Raw genomic sequence first — 19,622 nt, 5'->3', positions numbered from 1 at the left:
CAGCTCTTTCCATTGTAGCAAAGTGAGATACAATACAAGTTTGTAAAGACAAAAAAAAATGCAGGGGTGCAAAAAGCAGTCACAGTATGCAAAGAGCAAGGATATAAATTTATAAAGTAACTGCGATAGTGTATTTAATATTTCAGTAATATTTGAGTACTGTAATATGCTAAATATATTGTTTGATTAAGCATTCTTTGTTTACATAATTTATTATGGGTTAGATGTCAGAAGCATGTGAACGGCATGTGTCCTTACGACACCACATCATATGTAAGCGCCTCACTATAAAGAAAATCTCAGTAGTCCAATTATTTACATCTTTGCTGTAGGGATGTGACTAAAACTTAACACAATACTCCATATTAGGCCTCACCAACTTCTTATACAACTTCAACATAACATAACGTTCCAACTCCTGTACTCTGTACTCTGGTCTTTGAAGGCCAATGTGCTAAGAGCTTTCTTTATAACCATCTACCCATGACACCACTTTCAATCAATTATGGACCTGTAATCCCAGATCCCTTTGTTCTACCACACTCATCAGTGCCCTACTGCTCACTGTGTAAGACCTACCCTGGTTGGTCCTTCCAAAGTACAACACCTCGCACCTGTCTGCGGTAAATTCCATCTGCTACCTTTCAGCCCATTTTTGAGCTGGTCCAGATCCTGCTGCAGCTTTGATAGTCTTCCTCGCTGTCCACTACACCCTTAATCTTGGCTGATCCAGTTAACCACATTATCATCCAGGTCATTGATATAGATGACAAACAACAAGGGACCCAGCAACAATCCCTGTGGCACTCTACCTGGCACAGGCCTCCAGTCAGAGAGGCAACCATCTACTACTACTCCCTGGCTTCTCCCACAAAGCCAATGTCTATTTTAGTTTAGTACCTCATCTTGAATGCCAAGTCACTGAACCTTCTTGACCAACCTCCCATGCAGAACCTTGTCAAGTGCTTTGCTGAAGTCCATGCAGATAACATGCACTGCCTTGCCTCCATCAACTTTCCTAGTAACTTCCTTAAAAAAACTATGTAAAATTGGTTAGACACAACCTATCATGCACAAAATTATGATGACTAGCCCTAATCAGTCCATGTCTATCCAAACAGTCCCTTAGAATACCTTCCAATAACTTTCCCACTACTGATGTCAGGCTCACCAACCTATAATTTCCTGGTTATTTTTTAGAGCCTTTCTTAAACATTGGAACAAAATTAGCCATCCTCCAGTCCTCCAGTACCTGAACTGTCACTAAATATCTCAGCTAGGGCTCCAGTACTTTCTGCACTTAACTCCCCCAGGGTCCAGGAGAACACCTTGGCAGGCCCTGGGGATTTTCCTGAAGACAGCAAACACCTCTTCCTCTGTAATCTGTATCGGGTCCATGACTTTGCTTCAGTTCTATAGACTCTGTGTTCATCTTTTAAGTAAATACAGATGCAAAATATTCATTTAAGATCTCCCCCATCTCGTTTGGCTCCACACATGGATTACCATTCTGATCTGCCAAAGGACCAGTTTTGTCCCTTGCAACCTTTTTTGCTCTTAGAATACCTGTAGAAGCCCTTTAGCTTATCTGTTAGAACAACCCCCTTTTAGCCTTTCTGATTTCTTTCTTAAGTGTACTCTTGTATTTCTTATGCTACTCAAGTAGCTCATTTGTTCCCACCTGCCTTTACCTGCTATGAACTTCTTTTTATTTTTTCCCTTAACCAGGGCCTCAGTATCCCTGGATAAGGTGCCCTAAAATGCTATCATTGTCTTTTATTCTGACAGGCGCATACAAGCTTTGTACTTTCAAAATTTCACTCATCAAATATATCTTTTCCAGAAAACAACATGTCCCAAATCACATTTGACAGAAACTTTCTGATACCATCAAACTTGACCTAACTCCAATTTATAATCTCAATCCGAGGACCAGATCTATCCTTTTCCATACTTATATTGAAACTAATGGCATCATGATCTAGGTGAAAAGAGGTCCCCCACACAAAATTCTGTCACCTGCCCTGTCTCATTCTATAATAGGCAATCAAGTATTGCACACTTTTTCTTTAGGGCTTCTGTGTGCTGATGAAGGAAACTTCCTGAACACATTTGTCAATTTTAGCCCATCTAGTTCTTTTACAGTATAGGAGTCTCAGTCAATCTGTGGAAAGTTAAAATCACCTACTATCACATCCTTATGGTTCTTGCAACAGTCTGTGATATCTCTACAAATTATTCCTCTAAATCACACTGATTGTACGGTGGTCTATTATATAGTCCCATTAACGTGGTCATTCCTTTCTTATTCCTTAGTTCCACCCATACTCACAAGATGAGCTTTCCAGTCTGTCCTGACTGAGCACTGCCGTTACATTTTCTCTGGCTAATAATGCCACCCCTTCTCTTTTAGACCGTCCCACTATATCACTTCTAAAACCACAGAACTCCAGAATATTTAGATGCCTATCTTGCCCCTCCTGCAACCAAGTCTCACTATCATACTTCCATTTGTTGATCCATGCCCTGAGCTCATCTGTCTTTCCTTTTCTACAATAGTTCTTGCATTAAAATATACGCAACTCAGAACATTAGTCCCACTATGCTCAACCTTTTGACTCCTGACTTTGTCTGCGGTCTTAACAGCATCTGTGTCCTCAAGCACTCCACTATCTGTTCTGGCACTCTGGTTCCCATCCTCCTGCAACTCTGGTTTACTCCCTCCCCCACAAACATGCAGTACTAGCAAACCTTACTGCTAAGATATTAGTTCCCCTCCAGTTTAGGTGCAAACTGTCTCTTCTGAAGAGGACCCAAGTTACCTGGAAGGAAGCCTAATGATCCAAAATTCTAAAGCCCTCCCTCCTACACTGAAGGCTGATAAATCCCCAGGGCCTGATGGTCTGCATCCCAGGGTACTTAACAAGGTGGCTCTAGAAATCGTGGACGGATTGGTAATCATTTTCCAATGTTCTATAGATTCATGATCAGTTCCTGCGGATTGGAGGGTAGCTAATGTTATCCCACTTTTTAAGAAAGGAGGGAGAGAGAAAACAGGCAATTATAGACCAGTTAGTCTGACATCAGAGGTGGGGAAGATGCTGGAATCAATTATAAAAGATGAAATAGCGGCATATTTGGATAGCAGTGGTAGGGTAGGTCCGAGTCAGCATGGATTTACGAAGGGGAAATCATGCTTGACTAATCTTCTGGAATTTTTTGAGAATGTAACTATGAAAATGGACATGGGAAAGCCAGTGGATGTAGTGTAGCTGGACTTTCAGAAAGCCTTTGATAAGGTCCCACATAGGAGGTTAGTGTGCAAAATTAGAGCAAGTGGTATTGGGGGTAGGGTACTGACATGGATAGAAAATTGGTTGGCAGACAGGAAACAAAGAGTAGGGATTAATGGGTCCTTTTCAGAATGGCAGGCAGTGACTAGTCGGGTACCGCAAGGCTCGGTGCTGGGACCGCAGCTATTTACAATATACATTAATGATTTAGATGAAGGGATTAAAAGTAACATTAGCAAATTTGCAGATGACACAAAGCTGGGTGGCAGTGTGAAATGTGAGGAGGATGTTATGAGAATGCAGGGTGACTTGGACAGGTTGGGTGAGTGGGCAGATGCAGTTTAATGTGGATAAATGTGAGGTTATCCACTTTGGTGGCAAGAACAGGAAGGCAGGTTACTATCTGAATGGTGTCAAGTTAGGAAAAGGGGAAGTACAACGAGATCTAGGTGTCCTTGTTCATCAGTCACTGAAAGTAAGCATGCAGGTACAGCAGGCAGTGAAGAAAGCTAATGGCATGTTGGCCTTCATAACAAGGGGAGTTGAGTATAGGAGCAAAGAGGTCCTTCTGTAGTTGTGCAGGGCCCTGGTGAAACCACACCTGGAGTATTGTGTACAGTTTTGGTCTCCAAATTTGAGGAAGGATATTCTAGCTATTGAGGGAGTGCAGCGTAAGTTCACGAAGTTAATTCCCGGGATGGCGGGACTGTCATATGTTGAAAGATTGGAGCGACTGGGGTTGTATACACTGGAATTTAGAAGGATGAGAGGGGATCTGGTTGAAACATAAGATTATTAAGGGATTGGACATGCTAGAGGCAGGAAACATGTTCCCGATGTTGGGGGGGTCCAGAACCAGAGGCCACAGTTTTAAGAATAAGGGGTAGACAATTTAGAACAGAGCTGAGGAAAAACTTTTTCACACAGAGGGTTGTGGTTCTGTGGAATGCTGTGCCTCAGAAGCTAGTGGAGGCCAATTCTCTGGACTCTTTCAAGAAAGAGATAGAGCTCTTAAAGATAGCGGAGTGAAGGGATATGGGGAGAAGGTCGGAAAAGGGTATTGATTGTGGATGATCAGCCATGATCACAGTGAATGGTGGTGCTGGCTCGAAGGGCTGAATGGCCTACTCCTGCACCTATTGTTTGATGTCTACACCTAGTCCTTAGCCACATGTTAGACTGTATGACCTTCCTGTTTGTGGCCTTACTGGCATGTGGCACGGGTGGCTATCCTGAGATCACAACCCTGGAGGTCCAGTACTTTAACTTAGCACTTAATGGGGAGGAGAAGATGGCGGTGCGATGCAGTGTGCACAGCCTCTCCGGTGAAATGATATTGTATTTGTTAAATAGGGGCCGTGCACAATCCTGATTTGATGGAGACGGAAGTGAGAAGCACGGAGGAACATCTGGAGAAACTTCTGAAATGCCCGGTTCGCTGCCGCTGCTACTGTGCAATTGGGAATCTCCGGAGGGAAGGCCTCAAATCCTCGGCTTTGCGTGTTGCTGGCAGCCAGGGCTGGGGTCGAAGCGCTCGGCAGAGATGGTGCTCAGTGTTGGAGGGCTGGTCGGAGGCACGAAGTTTTTGGACGGACTGAGAGTCGGACTGTGGTCCGGTGCTTCCAGGATGCTGCATCGGCAAGTTTGCGGCGCTGGAAGCTCATGGCAGGGAGAGTTTTCTTCCTTCTACTATCTGCGTGAGATGATGGGACTTTCGAGCGACTTTGAGACTTTTTTTTTACCATGCCCATGGTCTGTTCTTTATCAAATTACGGTATTGCTTGCACTGTTGTAACTATATGTTATAATTATGTGATTTTTATCAGTTTTTCAGTCTTGGTCTGTCTTGTGTTTCTGTGATATCACATTGGAGGAACATTGTATCATTTCTTAATGCATGCATTACTAAATGACAATAAAAGAGGACTGCTTGTCTTCATAATCTAATCTAATCTAATTCCCTGAACTCACTTCGCAGAGTTTTGTCCCTCTTCCTTCCAATGTTATTGGTACCTGAATAGACCATGACTTCTCATTGCTCATCCTCCCACTTAAGAATGCTGAGGACTCTATCCAAGATGTCCCGAATCCTGGCATGCCAGAGGCAACATACCATCCCTGATTCTCATTCTTGTCCACAGAACCTCCTTTTTGTTCCCTTAACTAATGAATCACCTATCACCACTGCTTGCCTTTTCTCTCCTGACCCCTTTCCTTCCGAGCCATAGAGCCAGATTCAGTGCCAGATACCTGAACGTTGTGATTTTCCTCTTCTAGGTTACCCCTCCCCCCACAACAGTATCCAAAATGTCATTGAAGGAGATGGTCACAGGGGTACTCTGCACTGGCTGTTTAATCCCTTTCATCATCCTCTCACCCATTTTCCTGTGTCCTGCACCTTGGTGTAACAATCTCTCAATATGTCCTGTCTATTACCCCTCAGCATCCAGTTTCAGCTCCAACTCCTTAACACAATCTGTTAGAAGCTGCATCTGGATGTACTTCATGTAGGTGAAGTCATTGGGGACATTAAATATCTCACATCTTGCAAGAAGAGCATTCAATTATAGTGCCTAGTATTCCTACTGCTCTAACTCTGCAACTGGTGATGGCATCCGTTAGTCTCGCGAGACCATGGATCTGCGCCTGGAAAGTTTTGCATCAGTCTGTGTTAGAGCAACGTCTGTTGTGGCTGTAGAGTCCCACACGGGAGTGACAGTCTCGGCTGCAGCGACTGCATTTGAAGGCACTGTCCTCCCGCGTTGTCTTGGTGCTGTTTTTCCGACGAGTACACTTTTCTTCAGCAGCAAGCCTCAGCTTCTCTTCTTTTTTTAGACCTCTGCGTAGTTCCAGCCTTCAGTGAGAGCGATCGCTTGCGATGTCCTCTCACCTCTCGATGTTCCTTTTCAGTGACTTCATGTCTCTCTTGCAAACGTCTTTGTAACGAAGATGGGGCCGCCCTTGTGCTCTCTCTTGCCGAAGGCCAGTTGCCCGTACAGCAGGTCTTTCGGGATCCTCCCGTCTGACATGCGATGTACGTGGCCCAGCCAGCGGAGACGGCGTTGTTGGAGCAGGGTGAAGAGGCTGGGTATCTGGGCGCGGGCCAGGACCTCATTGTTGGTGACTCAGTCAGTCCATGTGATGTCCAGAATGCGTCTCAAGCTGCTAAGGTGGAAGGCGTTGAGACACCGCTCTTGTCTGTAGTAGAGGCTCCAGGTCTTGCTGCTGTAAAGCAGTGTGCTGAGGACGCAGGCCCCGTAGACTGCAACTTTGGTGTGCGTCATCAGCTTTCTGTTCTCCCAGAATCTCTTTGTCAGCCTGGCGAATGTTGAGGCTGCTTGTCCGATCCGCCTATTGATCTCGGGGTCTAGGGAGATGCTGTCTGTGATGGTGGAGCCAAGGTATGTAAACTCGTGAACTACCTACAGCTCGTAGTTGTTGGTGGTAATGGCAGGGGTGTGCTCAATGCCTTGGCCCAACACGTTGGTGTTCTTCAGGCTGATGATCAAGCTGAAGTCCTGGCAGGCTCTTGAGAAGCTGTCCATGGGGCGTTGCAGTTGCTCTTCAGAGTGTGTTGCCAGTGCTGCATCGTCTGCAGACAACATGTCCCTGATGAGTACTTCACGAACCTTGGTTTTTGCCCTCAGCCGGGACAGACTGAACAACTTCCCGTCTGATCTGGTGTGGAGGTAGACACCATCAGTTGATGTTCCAAAGGCGTGCTTCAGCATGACTGCGAAGAAGATGCCAAACAGGGTGGAGGCCAGAACACAGCCCTGCTTCACACCGCTGCGGATGTTGAAGGCCTCTGAAGAAGAACTGTCAAACTGAACGACGCCCTTCATGTCTGTGTGGAATGACTGAACTATCCTGAGGAGCCTTGGGGGACAACCAATCCTGGCGAGGATTTTGAACAGGCCATCTCTGCTCACAAGATCGAAGGCCTTCGTAAGGTCAGTGAAAGCAACATAGAGTGGTTGTCTTTGCTCTCTGCATTTCTCTTGTAGCTGTTGAAGGGAGAAGATCATGTCGATTGTGGAGCGTTCTGACCTGAAACCGCACTGAGACTCGGGATATACCCTTCCGGCTATTTTCTGCAGTCTGTTCAGAACCACATGGGCAAAGACCTTCCCAACGATGCTCAGCAAGGAGATTCCCCTGTAGCTGTTACAGTCGCTTCTATCCCCTTTGTTCTTGTGTATGGTGACAATGTTGCAGTCTCTCATGTCTTGCGGCACTGCTCCCTCTGTCCAGCACTGGCACAGTAGTTCATGCAGGTGGTTTAGCAGGACGTCCTTTGCACATTTGATGGCCTCTGGTGGAATGCCATCCAATCCTGGTGCCTTCCCAGTGGGCAGGCCGTCGATGGCTTTGCTCAGCTCTTCGGCAGTCAGCAATACATCAAGTTCCTCCATGACAGGCAGGCATTCCACGGCGTCTAGCGCGCTGTCCGAGATGCTGTTTTCTCTGGAGAAGAGTTCAGAGTAATGCTTCACCCATCTCTCCATCTGCTTGCCTTTGTCATTGATGGTCTCACCTGTTATGGTTTTCAATGGTGCTGTCTTGCTCTGGGTTGGCCCGATGGCAATTATAAAGAAGGAAACAATGAATAGAGTGAAAAAAATCTGCCTACAGCTCTTCACTTTCTCTCACCCAAGCCTCTCCTTGATGAAGCCTTGAAGAGCTAAATCCTCAAATCCCCACTCCAACAAAGGCCACTCTATTTGCCCCTGCCTTGTTTTTATTTGCCCTTGCTAATGAATCCTAATCTCTGATTGTTCGCTATTCAAACTCCAAAACTCCAATGAAGCACTGCTTTTTAATGCCCACTCGCCAAACTGTGTGAGTGACTTCTTCTCTCGCTATCGATCTCTGATTGGCTGCTGTGCTAACTGGAGAAAAGATAACTCCTGTGGCATGACATCCATAACAGTGAAATACAACAACCCACAAGCCACATTGGGCTTGTATATGGTAAAAGCAGGAGTGCTAGCAATGTGGGGCTGTGATTGGCTAAGACAACTATAACTTGATTGGAGATCCATCCAGCATTTGTACGCTGCAAGCCCTGCAGAAGTGTCAACTGAAATCAAATTAAGAATGGTACTAGATGATGCCACAGCAGTGTTCAAGGATGGTATTGTTGGTATTGAAAAGATCAAAGATATCAAAGGTAAAATAGTGTTAAATGAAAATGCCACACCCAAGTTTTACAAAGTCTGTCCAGTTCCTTACCATCTGTGATAAAGTGAGTTAGATCATGTGGAGGTTGAAGGTATTCTTTCCAAGGTAGAGTGGAGGCCATGGGCAACACCAGTAGTCCCAGTAGCCAAGAAGGATGGTTCTATCAGGAGCTACGGTAATTTTAAGGAGCAGGCCCCAGAAATAACATAATTTCTACGGGTACGAAACTCAAGAATATTGCTGTGCTACATTTATTCCACATGAACATATGAAAGTGAATGTTGGACAATGTCAAAGAAAAATGAGGGAAGACTTGAAGCTGTAGAAGTGTTATTTTGAGAGAATGATGAAAATACTGTGGAAGGACAGAGTAACAAATGAGCAAGTGTTACGAAAAGCCGGAATAGGAAGAGAGCTGATATCATCAATCAGGAAACGGCAGCTGGGATTTCTGAGACATACTGAGGAAAGTGAAGCTCAAAACTGATGGAAGAAAAAGTCACGGTCGACAGTGCATGACATTCATGAATTACATCAAGGGATGGACAGGCAAAGATTTTGAAGAGCTTATTAGAACTTCTCAGATTAAGGACAGATGGAAGACCACCATTGCCCACGTCATACAACACGGCACATGATGGATGATGACGAGGCCCCAGAACCTGAGAATGTTTCACAGCCACAAGTCTCACTTGCCAAGCAGAGTATCCTTGTTAGGAAAGACATTATCCCACAAGAGTAAGAAATCCTTCACTGCGATTAAATCTTTTAGGCTTGAATGGAACAATTTAAAATTTATTGTATATTACATATTTGAGTTGAGATGCATTCTGTATTGAGTTGGAGTTTATAGTTAAATAGGAAGGAGTGTAGTGTACTCAATATTTCAGTAATATTTGAATAACATTGTAAATATGTTTGATTAAGCATTCTTTGTCTACATAAGTCATTGTGGGTTATATGTAAGAAGTAAATGAATGCTAAACATAATTTCACCAACGTATCATGTGTTTGCGCCCCACTATAAAGACTAAGTAGACCAAAGTATCCCGGCTCCTGTGTTTTTTAAAATTTATTTATTTATTGACATACAGCATGAAGTAGGTCCTTCGACCTGCGCCGCCTTGCAATCCCCAAATTTAATCTGAGCGGAATCACAGGACAGTTTACAATGTCCAATTAACCAACCAGCCGGTAGGTTTTTGGAATGTGGGAGGAAACCGGACCACCTAGAGGAAACTCACGCGGTTACGGTGAGAACATACAAACTCCTTACAGGCAGCAGCAGTAACTGAACCCGGATCACCAGTACTGTAAAGCATTGTGCTAACCACTATGCTGCCATCCCATCCCAATTTTTCTTTTGATTAGTTTCTGGAGTTACAAAATGTAACAGCTAAGGTAGAGGAACTCTACTGTAGAAAAATAGCCACGACTAATTTTGTCCAACCTTTTAATTTATGACATTTTGCATGACAAAAAGCCTTCGGAGGCGGGAGGAGAAGATGGCGACGTGACGCAGCTCGCAGCGGCCACTCCGGTGGTGATGTCTGTTATTTGTCAAGTAGGATGCCGTGCACAATTCTGATTTGATGGAGATGGACGTGAGAGCACGGAGGAACACCTGGTGAAACTACTGAAATGTCTGCTTCGCTGCTGCTGCTACTGTGTGGTCCAGAATCTCCAGAGGGGAAGGCCCCGAGTCCTTGGCTTTGCTTGTTGCTCGGCGGCCAGGTTAGGGTCGAAGCGCTCGGCAGAGGATGGAGCTCAGAGAGGCTGTGTCAGAGGGGCTGGTCGGAGGCTCGAAGTTTTCGGATGGACTCAGAGTTTGCTGTGGTCAGGTGCTTCCAGTGGTGCTGCATCGGCAAGTTTGCGGCACTTGGAGGTTCATGGCAGGGAGAGTTTCTCCCTTCTACCGCCTGCGTGAGATGATGAGGCTATCGGACTTTGAGACTTTTTTTTTACCATGCCCATGGTCTGCTCTTTATCAAATTATTGTATTGCTTTGCACTGTTGTAACTATATGTTATAATTATGTGATTTTGTAAGTTTTAGTCTTGGTTTGTCCTGTGTTATCGTGTGATATCATTCTGGAGGAATGTTGTATCATTTTTTTAATGCATGCATTTCTAAATGACAATAAACGAGGACTGAGTGTCCTCATAATCTTAAAAAAAACTCTGATGAAGACACTGGGCAGGTGACGAGCACGCTCCTTCAAAAGGGTGAGTGTGAAATGTGCTTCACAATCAACGCTGCTTTACAGCTCCAGAATCCCTACCTCAGTCCTGAAATCAGGTTCAGTGCGCGTTAAGTTTGCACATTCTTTGCCAGAATCAATGCTGACATCTCACATTTTGACCTTAGAAGACATGAATTCTCTGCAAATCTAAGGTATGTTATGGAACAGTTAAAGGATTAATCTTGTTTCTTTTCGTGTCTTGTGGTGCATCAGGTGGCATTTTTCTGCCATTTCCTTAGCATTTGCCTGTTTTTTTTTTTATGAGGCTGAATTGCTAGCTGGATGCTCAAATCAGGACAGATGAAAAGTGTGCAAGTGGCTGGCTGAATTCAAACCCGGGACCATTCACCTTGAAGTCCAGTACTGATGCACCATCGGCTGGCGAGGATTAGTCTTAAGTGAACTTCATAACCAGCATCTTAGCAGATGATGGTGGTGGTATGTGGATTTGTTTATTGACACGGATTTGATGAAGATATTTGAAGACATGGTTAACAATTTACCCATCCATTCCAGATCAGTCATGGAATTGTTAAATGAGGCTACACCAAAGGATACAACTACCTCAAATTTGTCAACAGCCACTCCAAGTGGGTGGACTCTGGAAATGTGACTCGTGGGATCCTGCATATGACCAAAGGGACTACTATTCAAATGCAATGAATTGTCCTGTCTCATTAGTTATTGGAAGGAATTGTATTGGGCAGTGGGCCAATTAAAGGTAGAAATTAAAGTGGGCCAATTAAAGGCTGACCGGAAGTGCACTGAGAGCGGTAAGCGTAAAGGAGTTGGGTGCTTACTGTTCTGGTTAACAACAGATGGTGCAATCCTGGTCATATTACGATCGAGGAACGGGTGTGTAGATCAGATATTGAACTTTTTACTGTTGGACTTCGGCCACATTCCACCGAGATTCAACACTGGGCGGCACGGGAGGTCGTTCCTGCCTGAGGCCATCGAACTTGCAGCTCCTCCCATGGAGGGTCAGACACCCTGAGCCAATAGACTGGTCCTGGACTTTTTTCCATCTGGCATAGTTTGCATTTTGTTGTTTGATTGTTTGTGGTTTTTGTATTGCTATACTTACCTTCTATTCTTGGTTGATGCGGCTGTAACGAAACCCTATTTCCCTCGGGATCAATAAAGTATATCTATCTATCTATCTATCTAAATCAAATATATTATGGGTCATATGATAGCAGAAAAATAGTTTCATGGTCTCCATATTCACAAACCTCTTAATCTAAACATTTTCAGTATAAGTAGTTGAAAGGCTGAATACATTAATGCAGTAATTGGAAAACATGCTGATGCTGTGCATCTGAAACAGAAACATGAAGGATTAGAAAACTGAGCAAATCAAGAACATCTGAGGATGGAGAATTAACATTTCAGGTTGATGACCTTAAGTCAGTTCTGATAAAAGATCATTCATCTAAAACATTTAATTCTATTTGTCTGTCCACAGATGCGCCCTGACATGCTGAATATTTCCACTGTTTTCTGTTTTCATTTTGAGTGTTTTCAAAATTGGATTGCTGGTTTTTAGGTATTGGTATTTTCTTGGCATGGTTCATAATTTAATTCCATTTAAATTTCATACTGTTTCCAGATATTAATACAGTTAAACACAACATTGGAAAATATTAGTAATTCAGATGGAATTAGAATGTAAAAATATGATTGTAACTCTATGTTTTTCCCAGCAAGGGGTGCAAGTGAGCTTTCTAACTAGTATAAACTGAATACTATATTTCAGTGATCATCACTATTTTTCAAGTAGAGCCACTTTGAGAAACCTTCAATGTGAGAGCCACATGAACAGTTTATCTATTAACTTAATATAATATTTACTAGTCCTTAATGGTTTGCTCTCCCACTTGTACTTTAAAAAAAATCCTACTTCACCCCATTCTGTGCCTGACTCTTACTTTATCTATTCCCCTCTTTTTCCTCCCACCACATATTGTCAACCTAATTTCCTTCCCTTCTTGTCATCATTTCTAGTTCTTGTTGTTTATCTACTTTTCTGTATTTTCTCTTGTCCAATCACTTACATTCCTGTATCACATGGCCTGCTCACATTGGTTTTTATCACCCAAACTACCATTCTCCTTCAGTTAATATTTGTTTCTGCCTTTCTATCACTATGCTCAATATCTTTTTATTCTGTACACTCATTCTATCTCTCCCCAATGCATGATGCCTCTCTCACATGGTTTTGACCTAAATTGACCTCTTTCTGAAGCACCTTTTTCCCATTCTTCCTCCCTATCCCCTATTCCTCCTCCCCCTCCAACTCTTTGCCTCACTTTCTCACTGCCCTTTTTCGCTTTTTCTTCCTTGTGTATGTCTGTGTCCCTGTGAATATATGTTTATCACTTCTTAGATTTGTTTCAATTTCTCTCTCTCTATGTGCCTTCTTTACCTTCTCTTTCACATTATGCCACTCCCATTGCGCAGATATATTTTTGTATTTGCCTTCTCTCTTTCTTTCAGCCTCTTTTCTCATTCTGTACCTTTGTGACTGTTTTCTTTCTTCCTTATTTGCTCTTCCTTACATCCCACTCTTTTCTGAGCCCTATTCTCTCCTTTCATTTGCTTCTCTCATTTCATCTCTCCGTCTTTTTTTTTTGTATTTCATTCTCTTACTACCTCGCAGACCCATAGACACAACTCATGATTTGTAATGAACACTCATTATTTTGGAATGAAATACCACAAAACACGTTGTGCAATGCTGTCGGCATCATTAATAATATAAGCATAAAAAAGCAATGCTAAAGGGAATTTTGGAAATGTGTAAATTATGATCATTCCTAACGAGAAAACAACGTGAGAGTAAAGCATTGAGAAGATGACAGATTATAAAAGTTTCCAGAGAGGTGTAAAATTTAGAGATTATATGCTCCTTATAGGACTGGGAAACCTTAAGGAAAAAGAAAAGTTGGTAGAAAATATGTGCTTTGTTTCTGTGATTAATATAGAAAACACAAAAATATTTTGAAAAGAGTGGAAATCAGAATGAGGAAGTTTAAGAATATAGAGTGAACAAAGTATAAAGAAAACAACAAATGGAATTACAATTGAATAAATCTAATGGGCTTGACAATCGATATCCTGGAAATCCAAAGAGATTTCTGTGGAGAGATTATTTTTAGCTTTCTGAAGACAATAGGGTAGCTCACTTGTACAGAAAATTCCAGTTATTTAGAAGAATAGTGAGAGAAGAGAAAGGAACTTTGGTCCAATATGTCTGATGTCAATATGAAGGAATCTTACAGATCAAGTACTGAGAAAAGCAAAATATGACTGGGATGAATCAAAGTGGATTAATGAAATGGTTTCAGAGATCCTCGACCTTCAGCATAACCACAAAAATGCTCCTCCCACCAGCCCAACTTCATTCTCCAAAACCATATCCAGAATTGCAGCCACATGCCATCTCCATACTGTTTGGCTTGCTACATATTGGGTAGAAAAAGTTTCCTGAATCCAGTTAAAAGATTCTGTGCCATTTACACCGATTACATCCCAGTTAATGTTAGAAGAATTGAAATCCACCATTATTAATATCCTGCTAGTTTTACACTTGTCAGAAATTGGCCTAGAAATTTACTTTTCTATCTCCCTCACACTGCTTGGAGGTCTACAGTATATCCCAACACTTAGTCTTCCCTTTCTATGTTCTTTTGTCCAGCAAAAAGCTTCATTTGATGATCCTAAAAATATCGACCCTTCTTACTACATACTTCTAAATCCACATTGATGTCATATCAGCTCGTTCCACACTCACACCACTCTCTGAGTTAAAATATATGTAAAGATTCTAAATTGGAGAAATGTCAATTTTACTGGATTGAGACAAAGTAAAACTGTGGGATAAAGCAGCAGCTCAGTTGCAGACAGATAAAATTGTTTAGAAGAATCATTTTATTAATTGTGTTAATTTGCAAATGCCAGTCAGCATGTTCATTGCTGGAGAGGAAATACTGCTTAGATTTCAGTTAAATTATGCACTGAAATTATGTTTGTAGGTTATTTTTACATTAGTTACAACTTTTTTTGGTAGAGATTCCTTGATACAGGTCAGTTCATAGCTCACATCTTTGAACTGATTGGTTTGTATCTCAAGGTTTGTTACCGAGACTGGCAGTCTGGGACCTGAGTTGGAGATGAGCTCTGTGGGGCATGTTAGAGACCTTAAAGTAGTTAAGATGGAGGCTTGGGACTCTGGCAGCAGAAATAATCAGATGATATACCTGTGCCTGAAGTCTCCGGACTGCGGGGTAGTGCAGGAGGTCTGATCAGTTGAATAAAATGGCACAGAATACAATACAGGGAAGTGAGGACATACAATGTTTGAGGGTGTACTAGAGACAAGGTATTATACAATAAATGCAAGTGTATTGAGTGGTGTGAGGGAACACAGGGGCCTTCAAATTTATGCCCACAGATCTTTAAAGATAGCTGGACTGGTCAATAAGATGGTTAAAAAGTTAAATGGGATGCTTCCTTTTATGTAACATTGGATATATAAGCAGGGAGATTATATTGAATGACATTGAGCATTAGTTGGACACTGAGTACTGCAAAATCTGGTCAATATATTGGGGAAAATCTGGTTGTTTTTATAAGTTATCAAGGAGATTCACTAGGATGTGTCAGGACTGGAATATTTTAGCCATGAGGAAAAGTCAGGTAAACTGGAATAGATTCCTTAGAAAAAGAGACTGAGGGGGGTTTTCTTGAGCTACAAAAATATTGATCCTCTTTGAGAAGTAAATAGGAAAGGACCTTCCTTCCTTAACAAAAGAATCAGAAGCTTAAAGTAATTGGTAGAGCATTTGAAGAGGAAATAGAGTCATAGAGTACCACAGCACAGAAACTGGCCCGTTGGCTCATCTAGGCCATGTTGAGCTGTTATTCTGCCATCTTCTTGACCCATACCAGGGCCATAGTACTCCATACCCCTCCCATCCATGGAAATTTCTCTTAAATGCTGAAATCACATCTGCATCCATCACATCATTGGCAGCTCGATTCAAACTCTCACCACCTTCTGAGTGAAGAAGTTTCCCGTTAGATTCCCCTCAACTATTTTACCTTTCGTCCTTAACCTATGACCTTTAATTTTAGCATCACCCACCCTCAGTGGAAAAAAGCCTACATGATTTATAATTTTGTATACCTTTATTTATGTATTTACCTTAGCAATACAGTGCGGAATAGGCCTGTTCGACCCTTTGAGCCCCAGCAACCCCTGACAAACCCGATTAACCCTAACCTAATCATGGGGCAATTTACAATGACCAGTTACCCTACCCGTACATCTGTGGACAGTGGGAGGAAACTGGAGGATCTGGAGAAAGCCTACACATTCCGCAGGGAGGACGTACAGAGACAGAATGGTACCGGAACTGAACTCCAAACTCTGGAATACCCCAAGCTGTAATAGTGTTGCCTTAACCACTATACTACCATGATGCCCAAATCTCCCCTCATTCCCCTACACTATTCAATCTTTCCGCAAGAAATTTTCTCTGTACTCTTTCTATCTTATTTTTATCTTTCCTGTGGGTAAATGACCAGAACTGCTCACAACATTCAAAATTAGCCTTTATCAATGTTTTATATAACTTAACATTACTTCCCAATGTGCTAAAAGCTCTCCTTATGACCCTATCTACCTGTGACACTGCTTTCGTGGTATTATAGATCTGTATTCTATGGCACTTCTCAGTGCCCTACCATTCACCATGCAAGTCCTACCTTGGTTTTTCCTTCCAAGGTACAACATTTCACACTTGTCTGCATTAAATTCTGCCTGCTGTTTTTCAGCCCGTTTTTCTAGTTGGTCCAGATCCCATTGCAAGCTTTAATTGTCTTGCTTGTTCTCCACTACTCTCCCAATCTTGGTATCATCTGCAAATTTGCTGGTCCAGTTTATCACATTATCATCCAAATCATTGATAATAGGTGATAAATAACAATGTCCTGGGCTTTTTGAAAGGAATTCACCCAAAAATCATCACTTCCTATATGTCACTTCTTAATAGTATCAAGTCAGCAAAAAATGAAAGTTTTTCTTTTCCCAGTTTCTGCACTTTTGTTCCACTTTTGTTTTGCACTTACTGTTCTTCACCTTTGTCCTTTTTTGTCCAGGTTTTTGTATTCTTAGTTTACTTTTTTTTAACTCATTATTGTCTCTTCTCTCTCTCTCCCTTTACTCTCTTTCTTGTTACTTCATGTTTTCTGTCTTGCTCATCTCTCTGTTTTATTCCTCGAATGAAAGTCTTGTCACTTTATTTCCTGCAGTGTCTAACAGGAGGCACATGCTTGGGGAAGCTGATGAAGCCGATGGCTATCAATAGGATTTCAAAAACTTGAAAGGATAGCTAAGATAAAAGATTGTAAGATTTAGCTTTGGTAGCTGCTCCCTTTTCAGATGGAGATGATTGATTGGAGACATAAGGGGCTGCAAATGTGTAAACTAGAACAATGAACAGTCTGCTGGAGGATCTCAGGGTGTTGAAAAGCATCTGTGGTGGGAAAGAAATTGTTGACAAAATCCTGCATTGAGATGATAGAAGGGAGATAGAAGGGAATGGTGAGATTGAAGCCTGAGGTAATTGGTGGACTGAGGAGAGGTGAATGATGATGGGCAGGTCAAGCTTGATTGGGATAGGGGAAGGAGAATAAAACAGATGAATGATAGATGAAGGCAAATAAGGAAAGGCGGACAGAGCCGGGTCAGGGGAGTAGAGGTTGAAGTTGGAGATAGATAATAGCTTATCTGTGTTCATCCTTTCCAACTCGTCTATTTGTTTCAAGCATTCAATTAGATCACCCTTTGGTCTTCTAAATTCAGGTTAATATGAGCCGAATGTATGCAATTTTCCTATCCTGACAGTTAAGCACTCATTCTAGTGAATCTGCACTGTTCCTCTTCATCAAAGAGATAAGATATTTTAAAATTAACCAACAGGTTCATCAGGAATTTATTCACTTCCTCATTTCAACCTCTTGATTTTAGAGCTTATCATTTTATTAGCATATGCACTTATTTTTAGTATTTTGAGTACTTGAACAGCTTGTTCTAATCACTGCTGGAAGTGAGAATGGTCGCTTTAATTACTTGAAGTATGTTAGCATGTAGCATATACATTTTGCTGGTACAGAATAAACCTGTTGTGTTCATGACAATGTGAGTAGAGCTGCCCAGACTAATCCCACTTTCTAGACATTCACAGTTGTAATATAGATTACAGTACTTCAGGTGCTTAAAGACATTAGAAGATTATCATGTTTATTTATAGAACAGTTACAATAATGCAGTCTTTTACTTTAGCCATTGGTTCAGCCTTAGGTGTACTGGTTTATAATTGTATGTTAGTCTTGTGAATGGATTCTTGCCTCATGATTCATTAATAGGTATTCCCTTTGTCACTCCCTGTGTTTCTTCACAGTGATATTACATTCCAAATGAATAGATCCATAAATACTGATGTAAAATTACGGTGCAGATTCAATTATTTGGAATTCCAGCCACTACTTGTATCTATGGATTAGATGACAGACAATACAGCGGTATGGGGATGGTGATTAATGCAGTCTAGTTGCTAACATGCCAGAGTTTTTAATCATATGGATGACACATTATAATATGTCTAGTGATTGGTTGAATTTCTAAACTCACCAGATTTATCATAGTTTCAATATCAATGTTTTGGAGAAAAAAGTACCTCAAGTATGGTTCTATAGTTCTGTATTGGAGGTGCTAATTGCTGAACCAGTCTGAACAATTATAAAAAATATATTTAGTTGCATCATTTATATAGTCTTCATCTGTTATTTCCTGGTTTAATTGCATCTATAACCATCAGTCACACATGTATACATGTTGATATCTTTCCCTTCGCACAATACAATTTAAAATATTTCCATCAGATCCAAAAATTCAGAAACATAGAAAGAAGAATTAAGCTATTGTGTTTGTTGGATTGTCCCAATAGATATAGAATGAATCACTTCAGTAATACCTATTCACAACATTACTGGAATCAAGCGTATAAAACTATTTAAATGGTACTAATTTATTTAGCAATACTGGGCGGAGTAGGTCCTTCCGGCCCTTTGAGCCATGCCTCCCTAGCAACCCTGACAAACCCAATTAACCTGAACCTAATCCCGGGACAGTTTACAATGACCACTTAACCTACCGGATACGTCTGTGGACTGTGGGCGGAAAGGAGCACCCAGGAAAAACCCATGCATTCCACGGGGAGGACATACAAGCTCCTTAAAGAACGGTGTCAGAATTGAACTCTGAACTCCAGGACGCCCCGTGCTGTAGTGGCATCGTACTAACCACTATGCTACCATTGCACCAAGTATGGGATTGACTATTAATATTGGATGTCAACAACTATGAATACAACATTGTTTAATTTATTGCCTTTTAGGTGAGATGCTATGCTGAGATCCTGCCCAGTCATGCAATAGATGTAAAGACTGGTTTTGAAGAGCAGGGGAGTTTTCATCTGACAAGTATTTATCCCTCTATTAATGTAAATGAAAAACAAAAAACAAAGGCCATTGAGACACAAGGAACTGCAGATATTGGAATCTGGAACAGAGGAGTGACAGAGTTCTGCAAAGTGAGTTCAGAGAATTAGATGCTAAGTTAAAGGGCAGGACCTCCAGAGTTCTGATATCAGACTTACAACCATGTGCCACGTGCTAATGAGGCCAGAAATAGTAAGGTTATACAGTTTAACATGTGGCAAAGGAGTTGGTGTAGGCAAGAAGGCATCAGATTTTTGAGCTCTCATTGAGCTCTCTTTCAGGGAAGGGGGGACTTGTACAGAAGAGATGGTCTGCATCTGAAGTGGAATAGGGAA

At 41.9% G+C, this 19,622-nt stretch overlaps 1 protein-coding gene across 2 annotated transcripts in view; it reads left to right on the top strand.

Annotated features, from left to right (window-relative positions):
* The window catches only part of zc3h12b (zinc finger CCCH-type containing 12B), a 110,087-nt gene that overhangs the window by 43,557 nt on the left and 46,908 nt on the right, over positions 1-19,622 (top strand). Inside the window, exon 2 of one of the 2 annotated variants that reach the window (XM_072270814.1) lies at positions 4,647-5,045. The exons of the other annotated variant lie outside the window; for it this stretch is intronic. Within the exon in view, the coding sequence (XP_072126915.1) occupies positions 5,037-5,045 (9 nt within the window). The 5' untranslated portion in view covers positions 4,647-5,036. The remainder of the gene's footprint in view (positions 1-4,646; positions 5,046-19,622) is intronic. 2 annotated transcript variants of the gene reach the window in all.

This window comes from Mobula birostris, chromosome 10 (genome assembly GCF_030028105.1).
Source record: "Mobula birostris isolate sMobBir1 chromosome 10, sMobBir1.hap1, whole genome shotgun sequence".
Taxonomy (NCBI): Eukaryota; Metazoa; Chordata; class Chondrichthyes; order Myliobatiformes; family Myliobatidae; genus Mobula; species Mobula birostris.
This window is presented reverse-complemented; position numbering and strand designations above follow the sequence as displayed.